The sequence below is a fragment of the Glandiceps talaboti genome, chromosome 2 (genome assembly GCF_964340395.1).
Source record: "Glandiceps talaboti chromosome 2, keGlaTala1.1, whole genome shotgun sequence".
Lineage (NCBI taxonomy): Eukaryota > Metazoa > Hemichordata > Enteropneusta > Spengelidae > Glandiceps > Glandiceps talaboti.
Window position 1 is genome coordinate 15,886,984 of NC_135550.1, and position 13,325 is coordinate 15,900,308.

A 13,325-nucleotide genomic window follows, 5' to 3' on the forward strand; every position below is an offset into this window, starting at 1 on the left:
TATGTATGTATGTATGTATGTATGTATGTATGTATGTATGTATGTATGTGTGTGTGTATGTATGTATGTATGTATGTATGTATGTATGTGTATGTGTGTGTGTGTCTGTATATATGTATGTATGTATGTATGTATGTATGTATGTATGTATGTATGTATGTATGTATGTATGTGTGTGTGTGTGTGTATGTGAGTATGCGTGTGTATATGTATATACGTATGGGACATGTTGGTTTATCTTTATTCCAAGTGGTTATAAGTAGAATAAACTGGAATGTAAGTATGTTATGAAACCTTGTGATGTAAACGCTGAACATTCAAATTAGTTTCCATGTATTCGGTGGCAATGGTATCATAGTAATCCGACTTTAAGTCCACTGTCTTCTGAAAATGAAACCCGTACAGTACTAGTCGTCTAATTAACGCCCTTAAACGTTGATATTTCCAAACCTTCTGAGCAATTGTTGCGAAATTGTCAACAGGAGTAACTCCAAGCCCCTGAAATAAAAGTCATATAAGAAAAAGGTATTGTACTTGTTGAAATTAGCTGACGTCAATAATATTCCATTAACTGATTAAAAAGTTAATACATTATAGTCACTAACCTTTAATATAGCTCCGTCTTCGCTGTATGGACGTATATTCGAATTTGTTTGAAGAAATATATAAGGAATATTAAGCTTTAATTGACACTTTTACAATTCACAGAAATGATTAATCTTTCAATATGATATTGACGGATGTGCTCACGTCGATATATAGTAATTATATCCGATACTGCTATGGTGATATGGGTATAACAAGGGCCCTAATGTAAGTGATATTTTGTCAAGTACATCGACATTTATTATCTTTTCACGATTTTCGCATTTGAAAAGTGTCAAGTTGTATTAGCAAGAATGTAGACGACTGGACAGGCTGCAAATAGATATACATATTTGTCGTCAACTTAGGGGGTTTAAGTTGATGATAACATCGTTGTCTAGCTGCAAGTTCACAGAAGAAGAGTTAGGTAAGGGACTTTGACAGGAATGGGGATAGGGAGTCCAACATATACAAAATTTGTATCACTTTAATTTGTATGCATGGGTGCAGTTTTTTGCACAATTCATAACAAGACATATTGTGCCTGTAGAACTGTCAAATTGTTAATACTCAGCAACCATGCTGGCAATTTTAATTTTATGTTTGAAAAATCAAATCTTGACAATTTCAAGAACAAACTGAAAGCCATATGTGACAACAAACATTCGATTCCGTGCTGATTGACACATTTTGGAGATTTGTGCTACAGAAGTACGTATTGATCTATTGATCATGTATTTAATTAATTATTGACTGATTTAGTGAGTGAGTGAGTGAGTGAGTGAGTGAGTCAGTCAGTGAGTGAGTGAGTGAGTGAGTCAGTCAGTCAGTCAGTCAGTCAGTCAGTCAGTCAGTCAGTCAGTCAGTCAGTCAGTCAGTCAGTCAGTCAGTCAGTCAGTCAGTCAGTCAGTCAGTCAGTCAGTCAGTCAGTCAGTCAGTGAACACTACCCGGTAGTGTTATATCTAAATTGATTTTATTTGTATCTATTGTTGCACTTTATTTCCCTATAATAAAGTGAATATTAATTGTACACAATAGACTAATGATAGTTTATGTTTCAATAATCTACACTAAGCGTTTAATTCACAATAAATTCCTTTAATTAAAGAAAAGACAGAAATCTGCCGTGTTTACACATAATGATATAATCTTGCCTTACTTTGCTTTGACTATCCATTAACCACGCCATCGCATCATACATTGTGGTGGCTGGGTAACTACTAATGATACACGTTAATATTGATTTGACGTCCTTCCTGTAATGCTCTTTAACTTTAAAATATTTCTAGCTGTAATGATAACCTATTGCATAGTTAGTCGATGTAATTAGAAATGGGATTCAGGCCTAGGGAAAGTACTTTGTCTACGGTACAATCAATCTCTATTTATCATTGTAGAAAGTTGTGGATAACGCTAAATGCCCTTGAGAGCACACACACACACACACACACACACACACACACACACACACACACACACACACACACACACACACAACCTCTCAAATCAACATGTAAATGATATGAGTTCCCGTTCATTCCTTGCTCACGTATTTATATGGAAGGCGTATTAGATGGAATGAATGAAACAATCCCTTATTCATGTTTTCACAGTGGAAACTACTGTAAATAAAACAAACAGTACCTGCATGCTATGATATTGACGAATATTATATTGTTTCGAAGATGAGGCGGAAGGCGTTTCTAAAATGTATTTATGTGATTACGTGACTCATGTGGGAGTCGAACACCTGTCCTTAAATTCCAGTCAGAGTGCTCTGACCAACTTAGCTAATGTGTCAACAGGTGGATTGCATGTGTCATCCCGATGGCAACTAAATTGAGCAGGGCTTGTTATCAAATGAACCTAACCTAATAACAATTAAATAAATGCAGTTGATTTAACTGCAACTGTAAAATGTTTGGACCATTCTAAAAACGGAATGTTGTAAGTATATATTACAATGAGCGAAGGTTAGTTTGTTACACTTCACATTCGTGTACGATAGATTTATAATGAAAAATAAGATGCATACACTTTAGATTTCTTTGCAAAATTGTGACGATCATAATTCAAGCCATGATATATCTATTAGATATTACAATTTATTGTGCAAAGTCTTATGTCATTACAAAAAAACTTCAATTATTCATATTCAAAAACTTAGCGTGCTTATAAAAATCATGCTACGCCACATTACACATTTAATTTATTTTCCAAGCACTAGCCGCTTAATTAAGAGTGACTATTATATAAAACCAGGCTTTAACAGTATTAAAAGTTACAAAGTATGAATGATGAATTCAGAATATGTATTACTATGGATTATAGTTCCGATCTACATATAACGTGTATTGTTGATTTATCTGTTGATTACATGTGCATATGAATTGACAATCAAGTTGAAATTGACTGATATATTTTGTCATATATAGCTACGTTGCGGTTTCTACGAAGTCTATTCAATGTAAGAGTGTTATAAAATTGTCTCGAGTCAGTGTATAACCCTTTTTCAAGAAAACAATGCGTTCTCTGAAATGTTATGTTACATTTTGCAATATATAGGTATTACCGAACAAAATATTCTAATTAACCATTTTCGGTACAAGATTGAATTTCTTAAGTTAGAAATCCACTCATAGAATTCATGCACTAAGTCTTGCTGGTCACTCTTTCGGAAGCCCGTGGTATGTAATCAAAGGATTGGTCTTTCAATGTAGATGGACAATCTCTTCTTTTATGTAGGGTATGCATTATTGCAATCTATATTCGTCCCAAGGTAGTATAATATACAAATAATATAATAATACTCAAGCAATATTAAAAGCCTGAATTTGTCAAGCTAGAAATCCACCATGATATTGAAATGCTTGTTCTTTTGCACAGTGGGACTGTACAGAAATAGTCAGTCTTTTAATTCAACGAGGATATAGATTTTGATTATTATGCTTTCCAGAGCTTACCTAAACATAAATGAAATAGCAGACTAAACCTACCTGTAGCAAATCAATGCTAACACAGGTATGAATATAGTCAAATCGTATGATTACACTTCAATTACATGTATATATCTATTCATTATATATAACCATCATTAACAATCGATCATAAAAGTATTTAGTTCAAAAGGTAAGTTTAATAAAATAGCCTAAAGCATGAAACTGAAAGCAACATCCATGTACATATGTCATGTATGAATTTTGCATTACAAACGTTTTCTGTTGTGGGCACTACTGCGTATATTTAGTTTACAGCGTACACCTGAATATGTTGTTTATCAGAGATGGTTAGTAGGAATATGAATGAGGATTTCATTTTTTTTTAATAGTATGTCCTGTGTAGGAGTCAGAGGAGGGAAGTGTTCATCTGGTCAATTAGCTTATCTCTCTTTTCTTTTACAACATGTATGATTAATTATTATTGTACTTCTTGATATCTCCTGATTTAGGTATTTCACGATGTTAAAGTTGCACTAGCTGTAACTGGAAGTGTGTTTGTTTGGTTGTTTTTTTAATATTGGATTATTTGTTTGTTTGTTTGTTTGTTTGTTTTTTGTTTATTTCTTTAAAATCTATTCTGTGATTGTACATAAAAATATACCCATGATATCGTCCACCCAGAACATTATTGAATCACATGTGGGTAAGCGTATCTGTCTAGTTATACATATGATACGTAACAATAAATCCGGTCAAATTGAATTTTTGATCTGCACCCAAAATCAGCTCCTCTAACGCGACCAAGCTTTCTACCTTTTACTGTACTACTTAAAGATAAAGTCTACCACTAATTAACATATGTGTAGAGTGTCTGGTTAGTGGTATCTTAACAATTTTAAGAATGAATATGTTGTTGGTTGTTGGATCGAAGAAATAATATTGTATGTACAGCTAGTGTAGTTTCAAACGTTTCTTTTTTGTAATCTGCCCTAAATATGAAATATGGTAAATTTAAAGTTATTATCGGTAAAGTTATACGAGCTAAAGATAAGAGTTGTATTTCATGTATTTTTTTGAATTCTAATTATTACAGATATTAAATATGATTAGATTATACATGTTATAAGTGCCTTCTGATGTAATATTAGAAACAATCATTGCAAAAAAAAACATATAATTGGCCTACGTATCATTTTAGACTTATACTAATCAGTCAAAAAATCTAGAATAACTACGCATCCACAACCTTTATTTACGAGGTTATATAAATCACGAAAAATAGAAAGTGTTTTATCTGGAAAAGATCCGACTCTAAATCTACCTCTAGGCTATAGCTAGAATTCATCCTGCTCATACAATATCAAATTTCGCCTTTTGTTCTGTTCATAGAGGATCAACGGCTCAACAAGCGTGAAAACAGCATTCAGAAACATGGGGCAAACATTGAATGTCCATTATTAGTCGAAAAGAGAAAGGTGTGGTGGAAAGAGAGAGAGAATAGAAGAAAAGGGTGGAAGGAAAAATAAGGTTGCTTAAAGTACTTCTTCTCAGTGATCGTTGTTTCTTCAGGATTCAATATTCACATTCCTTTGATCCTAAACTTGAGTTCTCTAGCATCTAAACTGAAAATGGTCTTTATACCTTACAATTCGGTGATACTAAAAGATGAGTCTCCTTTTCAATGCCCTATATCCTTAAAACGTGGTGCCATAAGTGGAATAGAAGTGTGTTCATCATCATCATCAGCAGCAGCAGCAGTATTATCTATTACAGCTGCGATGTGATGTGTATCATGTGATACGCTGTACCACGTTCCCCATATTTGCTGAACAATAAATATTAATATCCCTCAGCACATAATCCAGTTATATATCCTTTCACATCTTGCAGGTAAATGCATCAAATATTCATAACAGAACAAATAACCTTCTTAAAGGTCGGATGAAAGAATTATACCGGACACCACCAAATAGTGTCAGTTCCTTTTATTTAAATGCAAGACGTTTCGAGCTCCAGGCGCTTCTTCAGATAGCTGCTATACGCCTATTTTCACATTGATAACTTTTTAGGGAAATGAATCTTATATCTACGGGAACTTGAATTGTAGTGACCGATAAAAAATGTTGATTTATTTTCCCTCACTAGATCTGTTCTTATCGATTCGCGCAAACTTGAAATAATTTTAAAAGGCAAAATTCGTCTCATTAGATTAATTAACCTGATTATTTAGAATAACGAGAATAAAAAAAATGACGCTATCGCTATACAAAACAAAGCTCTATGATGCTGTAATTAGCGATTGCGGAAGAACGCCACTTCATAAAGTCAGTCACAAAAACCATCAAATATTGGTTTACGCCTAACTGTACTCACATACAACAGAATAGTCACGCATGCGTAGACTGATGCATAAAATGGATCAAATGGCTACACATCTTGGGCGACAGGGGTTAAACATATTGTGCGTGCTTTGCCATAGTCTGGTTAGCACAAGGGGTGGGGGATAATAACATTGTTTATAATAGAATTCCAACAACGCATATCCGATGTTTATAAACAGGAATTGTTTATTGAAATATGTTCCAGGGATAAGCTTAAACTGTATTATAGTTTCAGAATCATGTTAGAACCAGAACAATATATATCTCAATGAAATTACAGAGTTGAAATACAGACATGCCTTGGCAAGAATGAGATGTTCATGTCTTAATCTTAGCATTCAGGAGGGGCGCTATACTGATATTGACATTGAGGATATGATTTGTGAAGTATGCTTTTAGAAGGTATCGAAGACGAAAATCGTTTCTTTGTATATCAAAATTTAAGATGTCTCTTACCAAATTACTATTGACGTTTTCCAACCCGTGTTAAATTCTATAATTTGCTGAAGTCTAGACACAATGATGTCAATGCTAATATTCGTATTACAGCACAGTTTTGGCATGTATCCAAGTGGTTCTAAATGAGAATAGTATATTTGATTATACAGGAAGGTTGATCGTATGCACTGTCTTCGTCGTTTACAGAACATAGTCAATCAAGCAAAACGCTAGCGCTGACATCTTTCCAACCTGAGAAAATGATAATACTATCCAGAAGTGTCTGATGTTTACACAAAAGCATTACTCGAGAGCGATGATATGGGCCTATCGCTTGACTCTGCCTAAATATGAACAAATCGCATACATATATCCTAACACAAAATGAGTTTAGCACCAAACCAAAATACTCACCTCGGTACCCCGTAAACAATTATCAAATGTGCTTTTATTCTCTGCACTGTAATACATAACTTGCTGTTTAAATTTTGAGTTGGGCTCATTCTAGTGCGTAAACGTCAGCAATAGGATCAGGACATGGCGATATAACATCCCCAGGGGAGGTGTATTTTAGAACGTGTAAGCCTAGTGTTTTTCCTGATCATTCAACATCATGACAACGTGCGTCTACATCAATTGTGCTGCAGTGCAGAAAATATGAGTCCAACTTCAAAATAATTATGGTTTTCCTATTTTTCCCCAAACCAGGCTTGCACAGCTAAATTAGTTCTATTTTCCCAAGGACAATAGTCAACTAGCACGGTTGTATTTTCTTATGATTTGCTTTCACTATGGTAAGAGGTTGTGCCTGAGAATGTGTGTTATAGGCATTTATTATATACATAGACCCTCATATTCCCAGGGTGTGACGTCAAAGTATAGTAATATGAAAGCCATACATTTCATATTACTATACTTTGACGTTAAACTATAGTAATATGGTCGGAACTACTTTGAATTATTTGTAAACATCATCAACCTGTACAGTTACGATGTTGTTGTTTGAAAATATATTTTCTTTGCTATTCATGGGTTGCCGAACATCGACCATCATCATCATCATCATCATCATCATCATCATCATCATCATCATTAGTGTAAATAGTGAACAAATACACCTCTTTTGGACACATCTATCGCCTTTCGTACAGCCACTAAAGTACGTAGACATGCTAAGATCAACATCATAAAACAACTTCCAGTTGTAATAGTTGCACAACGCATTGAAATCGTTGTCCGTTAAACTCAACTATTGATAGAACTTTTGAACGACTTTTGACAATGTGTTTTTGAAAATTTCACAATTTTTTCGACATTATAACTTGCCAGTGTTGATGTTTTTAGCGTATGAATCTGAGCCGAGTTCTATGCATAACCAGTGTAGGCACCCGTTCGTTAGCCAGTCTCTCGATATGTCTCATTTTTTTCCAATGGAAGTGTCTATATTTTGTCAAAGAATTAATCACTGCTCTTGACAAACGTCCCGTCGTTGGCAAAATGTTCCCTACCTGAAAGTCTGTGGTGTAAATTTACTGTTCTCAACAGATACATTAGTAGTAGTAGCGACGACAGCTGTCGCAATGGCGTCTACATTCTAAAAGCTGAATGAACCGCTGAGCTCTGTAGCCCCATCACTTCGTAAAATTGATGCGAGTTCAGCGTAAGTTTCGGAATATTTTAGTTTACAATTGTCATCATAATAGAAAACAATTAGTGGTCTATGTATATAATAAATGATTCGTGATTATCGGCTCGGGGGATACGGCCGACATGAGGGGGACCATTCGTCCTCGATGACGTAGCACTCTTTCGGAATACCGGGAGATTATATATAAGTATTGCCTGACAAACAGGGTATATTACTATCCAATATTCGTCATTATTCAGCTTGGAAATAGTTGTGACGTAAGGACATTGTTAATTACTATATCGTATTTGACTTATAGTAACAAGGCCCCTTATGTCACCCGTATTGACCTCAGCTGAACAAAGAATGTAATAATAGTGGCGAATACAATCATTCTCACTTCTGCTACAAGTATACAATAGTAATTGCATGTCATTGAAATAACGTTTCAAAACTTTTATTAGTTCGGAATAAAGATATCCAGATTCTGAAATGAAACAATGTGTAAATCAAACATATTTGTCCATATTAAGAAGTAGTAGGACCCATTGCACCACGGTTTGTGTAATACTATTTAGGTGAATGATATTTAAACATGGTTGTGGAAAGAATACAATACACAGTCGAGTGCAAATATACTACAAAAATGTAATCACACCTAGGTATATTGCATACATCAATGATGAAGACCATAGTGCACTGTGAGAGATAGTTTAGATGCCAAACGTGATATCGAACCGTCTCTAACCCCATCTGATCAAACTTACTCAATAACCCAAACGTTATTCATGCAATTGAGTAAACCCCAACTGTTATAATGATGTAAACAGTGCATATGTAGCGTCCTGAGCTGACAACTCTGCCATATTTGGATATTACGTAACTGTCCCAATAAAAATTAACATATTATTGGTAAGAATTCAGTCATTGATTATCAAAGACATGATTTTAATGAGTGTGTGGGTGGCTGTGGTTTAATTTTAAATTTCATCTCGTGCATCTCAGGACTTCATCTCATGCATCCCAAGGTTAGACTTAAAAAGATTCGATGACACTAGACAATGTGCGAGAGAAAATAGTGACTTATCTTTGGTTGTTTTAACCTGATATGTGTACATATATATAGTGATAAAATTGCATGACTTCTTAGTTTTACCGTGAGTGATTATTTAAAACTATTGCTTATTGTTTACTATCGATTCATTCCTCCTTTATTAATGTATATATGGTACATGTTCGTATAATGTGAGGATTAATAAGAACATATATGTTTGATGACGTCATACTGCATATTCTTTAATACCAAGATTCCTGAAACTGAAACATTCGTAGTGTGTTTGTGTCTGTTTGTCTCGGTCGGTCTGTCTGTCTGTCTGTCTGTCTGTCTGTCTGTCTGTCTGTCTGTCTGTCTGTCTGTCTGTCCGTGTCTGTCTGTGTCTGTGTCAGACTCTGTGTCTGTGTATGTGTGTTTAGTGACGGTTCCAATGGATGCAAACAATTTGCGTCTAAAGTTTGTCAGTCTTCGTCCATGTAAATATCAGAAGGATATCAGACATGCTTTGTTATATGTACATGTTGTTAGACTTTAAAATAAACTCCATCATCTTCCATATATCATAAACAAACAGGACATCAGTGTTATGTATACTTGGCAGTGACGACATATACTTGGACTGTGGTTTTCTTCAAATTATAAGGCTGTCTGTATTACAAATACCCTGTATTATAGCTGCATCAAGAAATACATTGACATTATTATTTAAAAATAAACTTAACTCCTTAAGTTGTACCACCATACATAATAACATGTATTTCAACAATGCGCTTTTTTTTCATCCAAATAGTAATAGATACTGAGTTGGGTCCTATTTTTTGTTTCGTTAAAAGTCACAAATTGCAAGTCTACAAAATAATCCAATCATGTTTACAAGTAACTGCAAAAGTAATCAAACATTATAATAGTTATTTGACAAAAAACATACAGAATTGTAATTGGTTGATTCAAACTGAAATATTGGGAGAATGAAATTGCTTTATTATAACCAGGTGGTTTTCAGCACTAGCACGAGTATAATGCGCAGCTTGTCGAGGCAATTAACGGTTAGCACTTACACATAGACTATGGCAAGGAACTTAACGTACACCGGCTTCAATCATCGAAGTCAGTTTTGTGATCAGAATGGGCAGGTAGAGAAAATGTGAAATCTCTGTCAAGAAGCTTACTGTTGCCAAGATATGCATGACAGCGTATCTCTGCGAATTTTGCACAGCAAACTAGAATCGTCGACACTTTGTATTTCACGAAGAAACAAAAGAAAATTGTCAACATGAAAGAGCCGTATGAATTCTCGATTACTGATTCTTATCAGCAGTGTGTACATAACAGGCATAGGTGTGACAATGTAAGCACAGTGAAAGTGATTCACGCCTTGTGTCTCCTGATCTATTTTTTAGTAATCCTTTGTTGCATTTAACAATCAATAAATAGCGCAAAACTCGTAAGTGCTGATTCTGACTAGACATTTCATTGTATAATTTAATAGTTGTAAATATGTACGATGTGCACGTGTTTGGAATATTTGACGACGTTAGTTAACGTTAAAACACAGCAAGTACGAACATTTTAAGTCTGACTTGCATAAATTAATGTATTAGCTACTGAATGAAGGAATCTTCAATTTTTAAACATTCGCTGCAAATCATGGTTTTAAATCTCCTTGTCAGTGAAAAAGGCATATTCATGGAAAACATATTTCGCACTATAAATGTATTACCAAAGGAATGCGAATCTCGAAAACCTTACATTTGGAACTACATTTCAACACGAACTGTTTTCAACCGTTCCGACAATTATCTGACAGAGTACTCTGATATCAAAAATAGTTAGGTACACTCTAAAATTTTGAAATTTAACTTCAGGCCAGGTAAGGCTTTCATTCACTTTACCCTGAAGCATGTAAAGTATAGTCCCATAGTATGATTTCGTACTATTTGTACGCAATACTTTAATTTTTGTTGAACCTTGTGCCGAAATTTGCATATTACACCATATTCTGTAAAGATTTCCTGCCCACTAGAGGAACAAGTTATCAATTTGAATATTCTTGGTGTAAATATCAGTTTTCGATTTCAATACCACAGGAAAACGCTGTACAAACACACTCATCGTTAACTGTCACCGTCAACATTTGAAGTATTGGAAAAAAAGTACCATATCTCCTTGCCAATGTCTTATAAAGTGTGATGAAGAAAACACCCAGTGTTCAATATCATCCCTTCATCTTTGCCTTCTCGCAACAAACACAATCCGTCCGCCATCTCTCTTATTTGAAGTGTTTGTATTCAGTGAGTGTTATTCAGTGCTTGATAATAATACATTGCATTCCTGTTTCCAGAGCCAAGGCAAATGTATATATAGCACCTTGCAGACACGTGTCGTTCTTTACGCCTGTCCATTCCTCACGGCATACTTCCTGAGTTTCAGCGAGTTTCTTTTCTTCTCTTGCTTTTTAGTTTCCTGCGCTATACGGTCCATGTGAAACGTCATGTAATAAATTATGAGGTCAAAGAGTGTCTTCCAGGCATTTTGAATATCGTCAGTCCAGTGATCTCTCAGTGATGGCTGTACTGCACGAATGAACTGTGGTCCAAACAACTAATAAGAGAATATAGAAAAGAACAGATATGTGTGATTTTTCCAAAAAAATAATTGTCGGTGTCCTAGTGTCTATCAACTGATTACACTAACATTTCAGTATATAGTAATGATGAAACAAGTGTTATAGGTCCATGGTTACCACATATGTACCTGAATAAGGCCATTAAGAAGGATGTCTGAAATAATTATTTTTAATCGTTATTCCTCGATGCATAGATCAGGTTGAATATACAATATAAACATTGCTTGTTTAGACAAGTTCAATCTCATTAACTGAGAAATAATTATTTATATGAACTGACAGGAGTGTATTAAAACGAGTTAACAGTTTCTTTTCAAAATGAAACACAAGGAATAAGTTTCATCTGACAGAACTCGACCTTGTTACCTCCCGTAAGGGTACGGAAGGTATCACAAGGGGAATGTCTGTCTGTCTGTCTGCCTGTCTGTCTGTCTGTCTGTCTGTCTGTCTGTGTCATCATTTTCTAAAAATCGGCTTGCTCAATTGTAATGAAATTTAGGATATATAATCTTTAGGGTAATAGCTAGACCTGATTAGGTTTTGAGCCAGATCTGTTATTGTTTAATTAGAGAAATTTGCATATTAATGAAATCAACTAATTACGCAATATCTTAAGACTGCATACTTCAATTTCAATATAACTTAGTATATTCGTTAAACATAACAACATACATTTGTCCTATATAATTCGTTGATGTATCTTACAGCGTTAATGAATAATTTGCATAATTAATTATTTTTGGTAATTAGGCTATATCTTAAGAATACATACTTCAATTCCAATATAATTCAGTACACACATTCACCATAACAATCGCATATGTCCTGGGAAGCTTGTTGGTGTACCTTTAAGTGTTAATGAATAATTTGCATAATTAAGGTAATTAGGCTATATCTTGGTAATTAGGCTATATCTTACGACTGCATGCTTCAATTTCAAAACAAATCAGTACATACATAAACCATAACAAATTGTGTATGTCCTATAAAGTTAGTTGATGTACCTTACAGTGTTAATGAATAATTTGCATAATTAATGATTTTCGGTAATTAGGCTATATCTTAAGACTGTATTAAGCAGTATCATACACTCTTACATACATTAAGCTAAGAAAGCACGCTTGTCCAAAAAAACGAAGCCTGTTACCATAGTTTTTTTAGTTTAATGAGTTATTTGCATAATTAGTGATTCCCTTACGGGAGGCATTCAGTTTAAATCTGGTTTCTTTATGATATTACCCCATTCAATTAAACATTTGAATGGTAACTGTTTTCAACAAATGTCATTTCGATTTGTTGTCCAGTGACATATAACCGAAAAGGTTCATTAACAGACGTGTTATTTCCTATTAGACGAAGGTATCATTTTCTCTGCATCGATAGATTTTTAATACTATTTTTCCAAATTAACATGAACACTCATGGCGAACAAAAACGACAATCTTTTAAGCCAACACAAGGTCCTATAATAGCTAACATGAACATATAGCTGAAATGAAATGAAACCAATACAAAATTATCCATATCTAATATACATATAAACAATGAAAGCTGATAAGAAACCGAAGCTAATATGAAACCGATATCTAACATTAACATGAAAACAAATCACTAACATGAAAATAAATACCACTAACATGAAAACGCATAGCTAATATGAACACTCATCATAAC

The 13,325-nt window shown here is 34.3% G+C and overlaps 1 protein-coding gene across 1 annotated transcript in view; it reads right to left on the reverse strand.

Annotated features, from left to right (window-relative positions):
* Positions 1-10,675: 10,675 nt before the first annotated feature.
* LOC144452382 (uncharacterized) overlaps positions 10,676-13,325 on the reverse strand; it is a 28,698-nt gene continuing 26,048 nt past the window's right edge. The window contains exon 3 of the mRNA XM_078143478.1: positions 10,676-11,626. Within this exon, the coding sequence (XP_077999604.1) occupies positions 11,414-11,626 (213 nt within the window). The 3' untranslated portion in view covers positions 10,676-11,413. The remainder of the gene's footprint in view (positions 11,627-13,325) is intronic.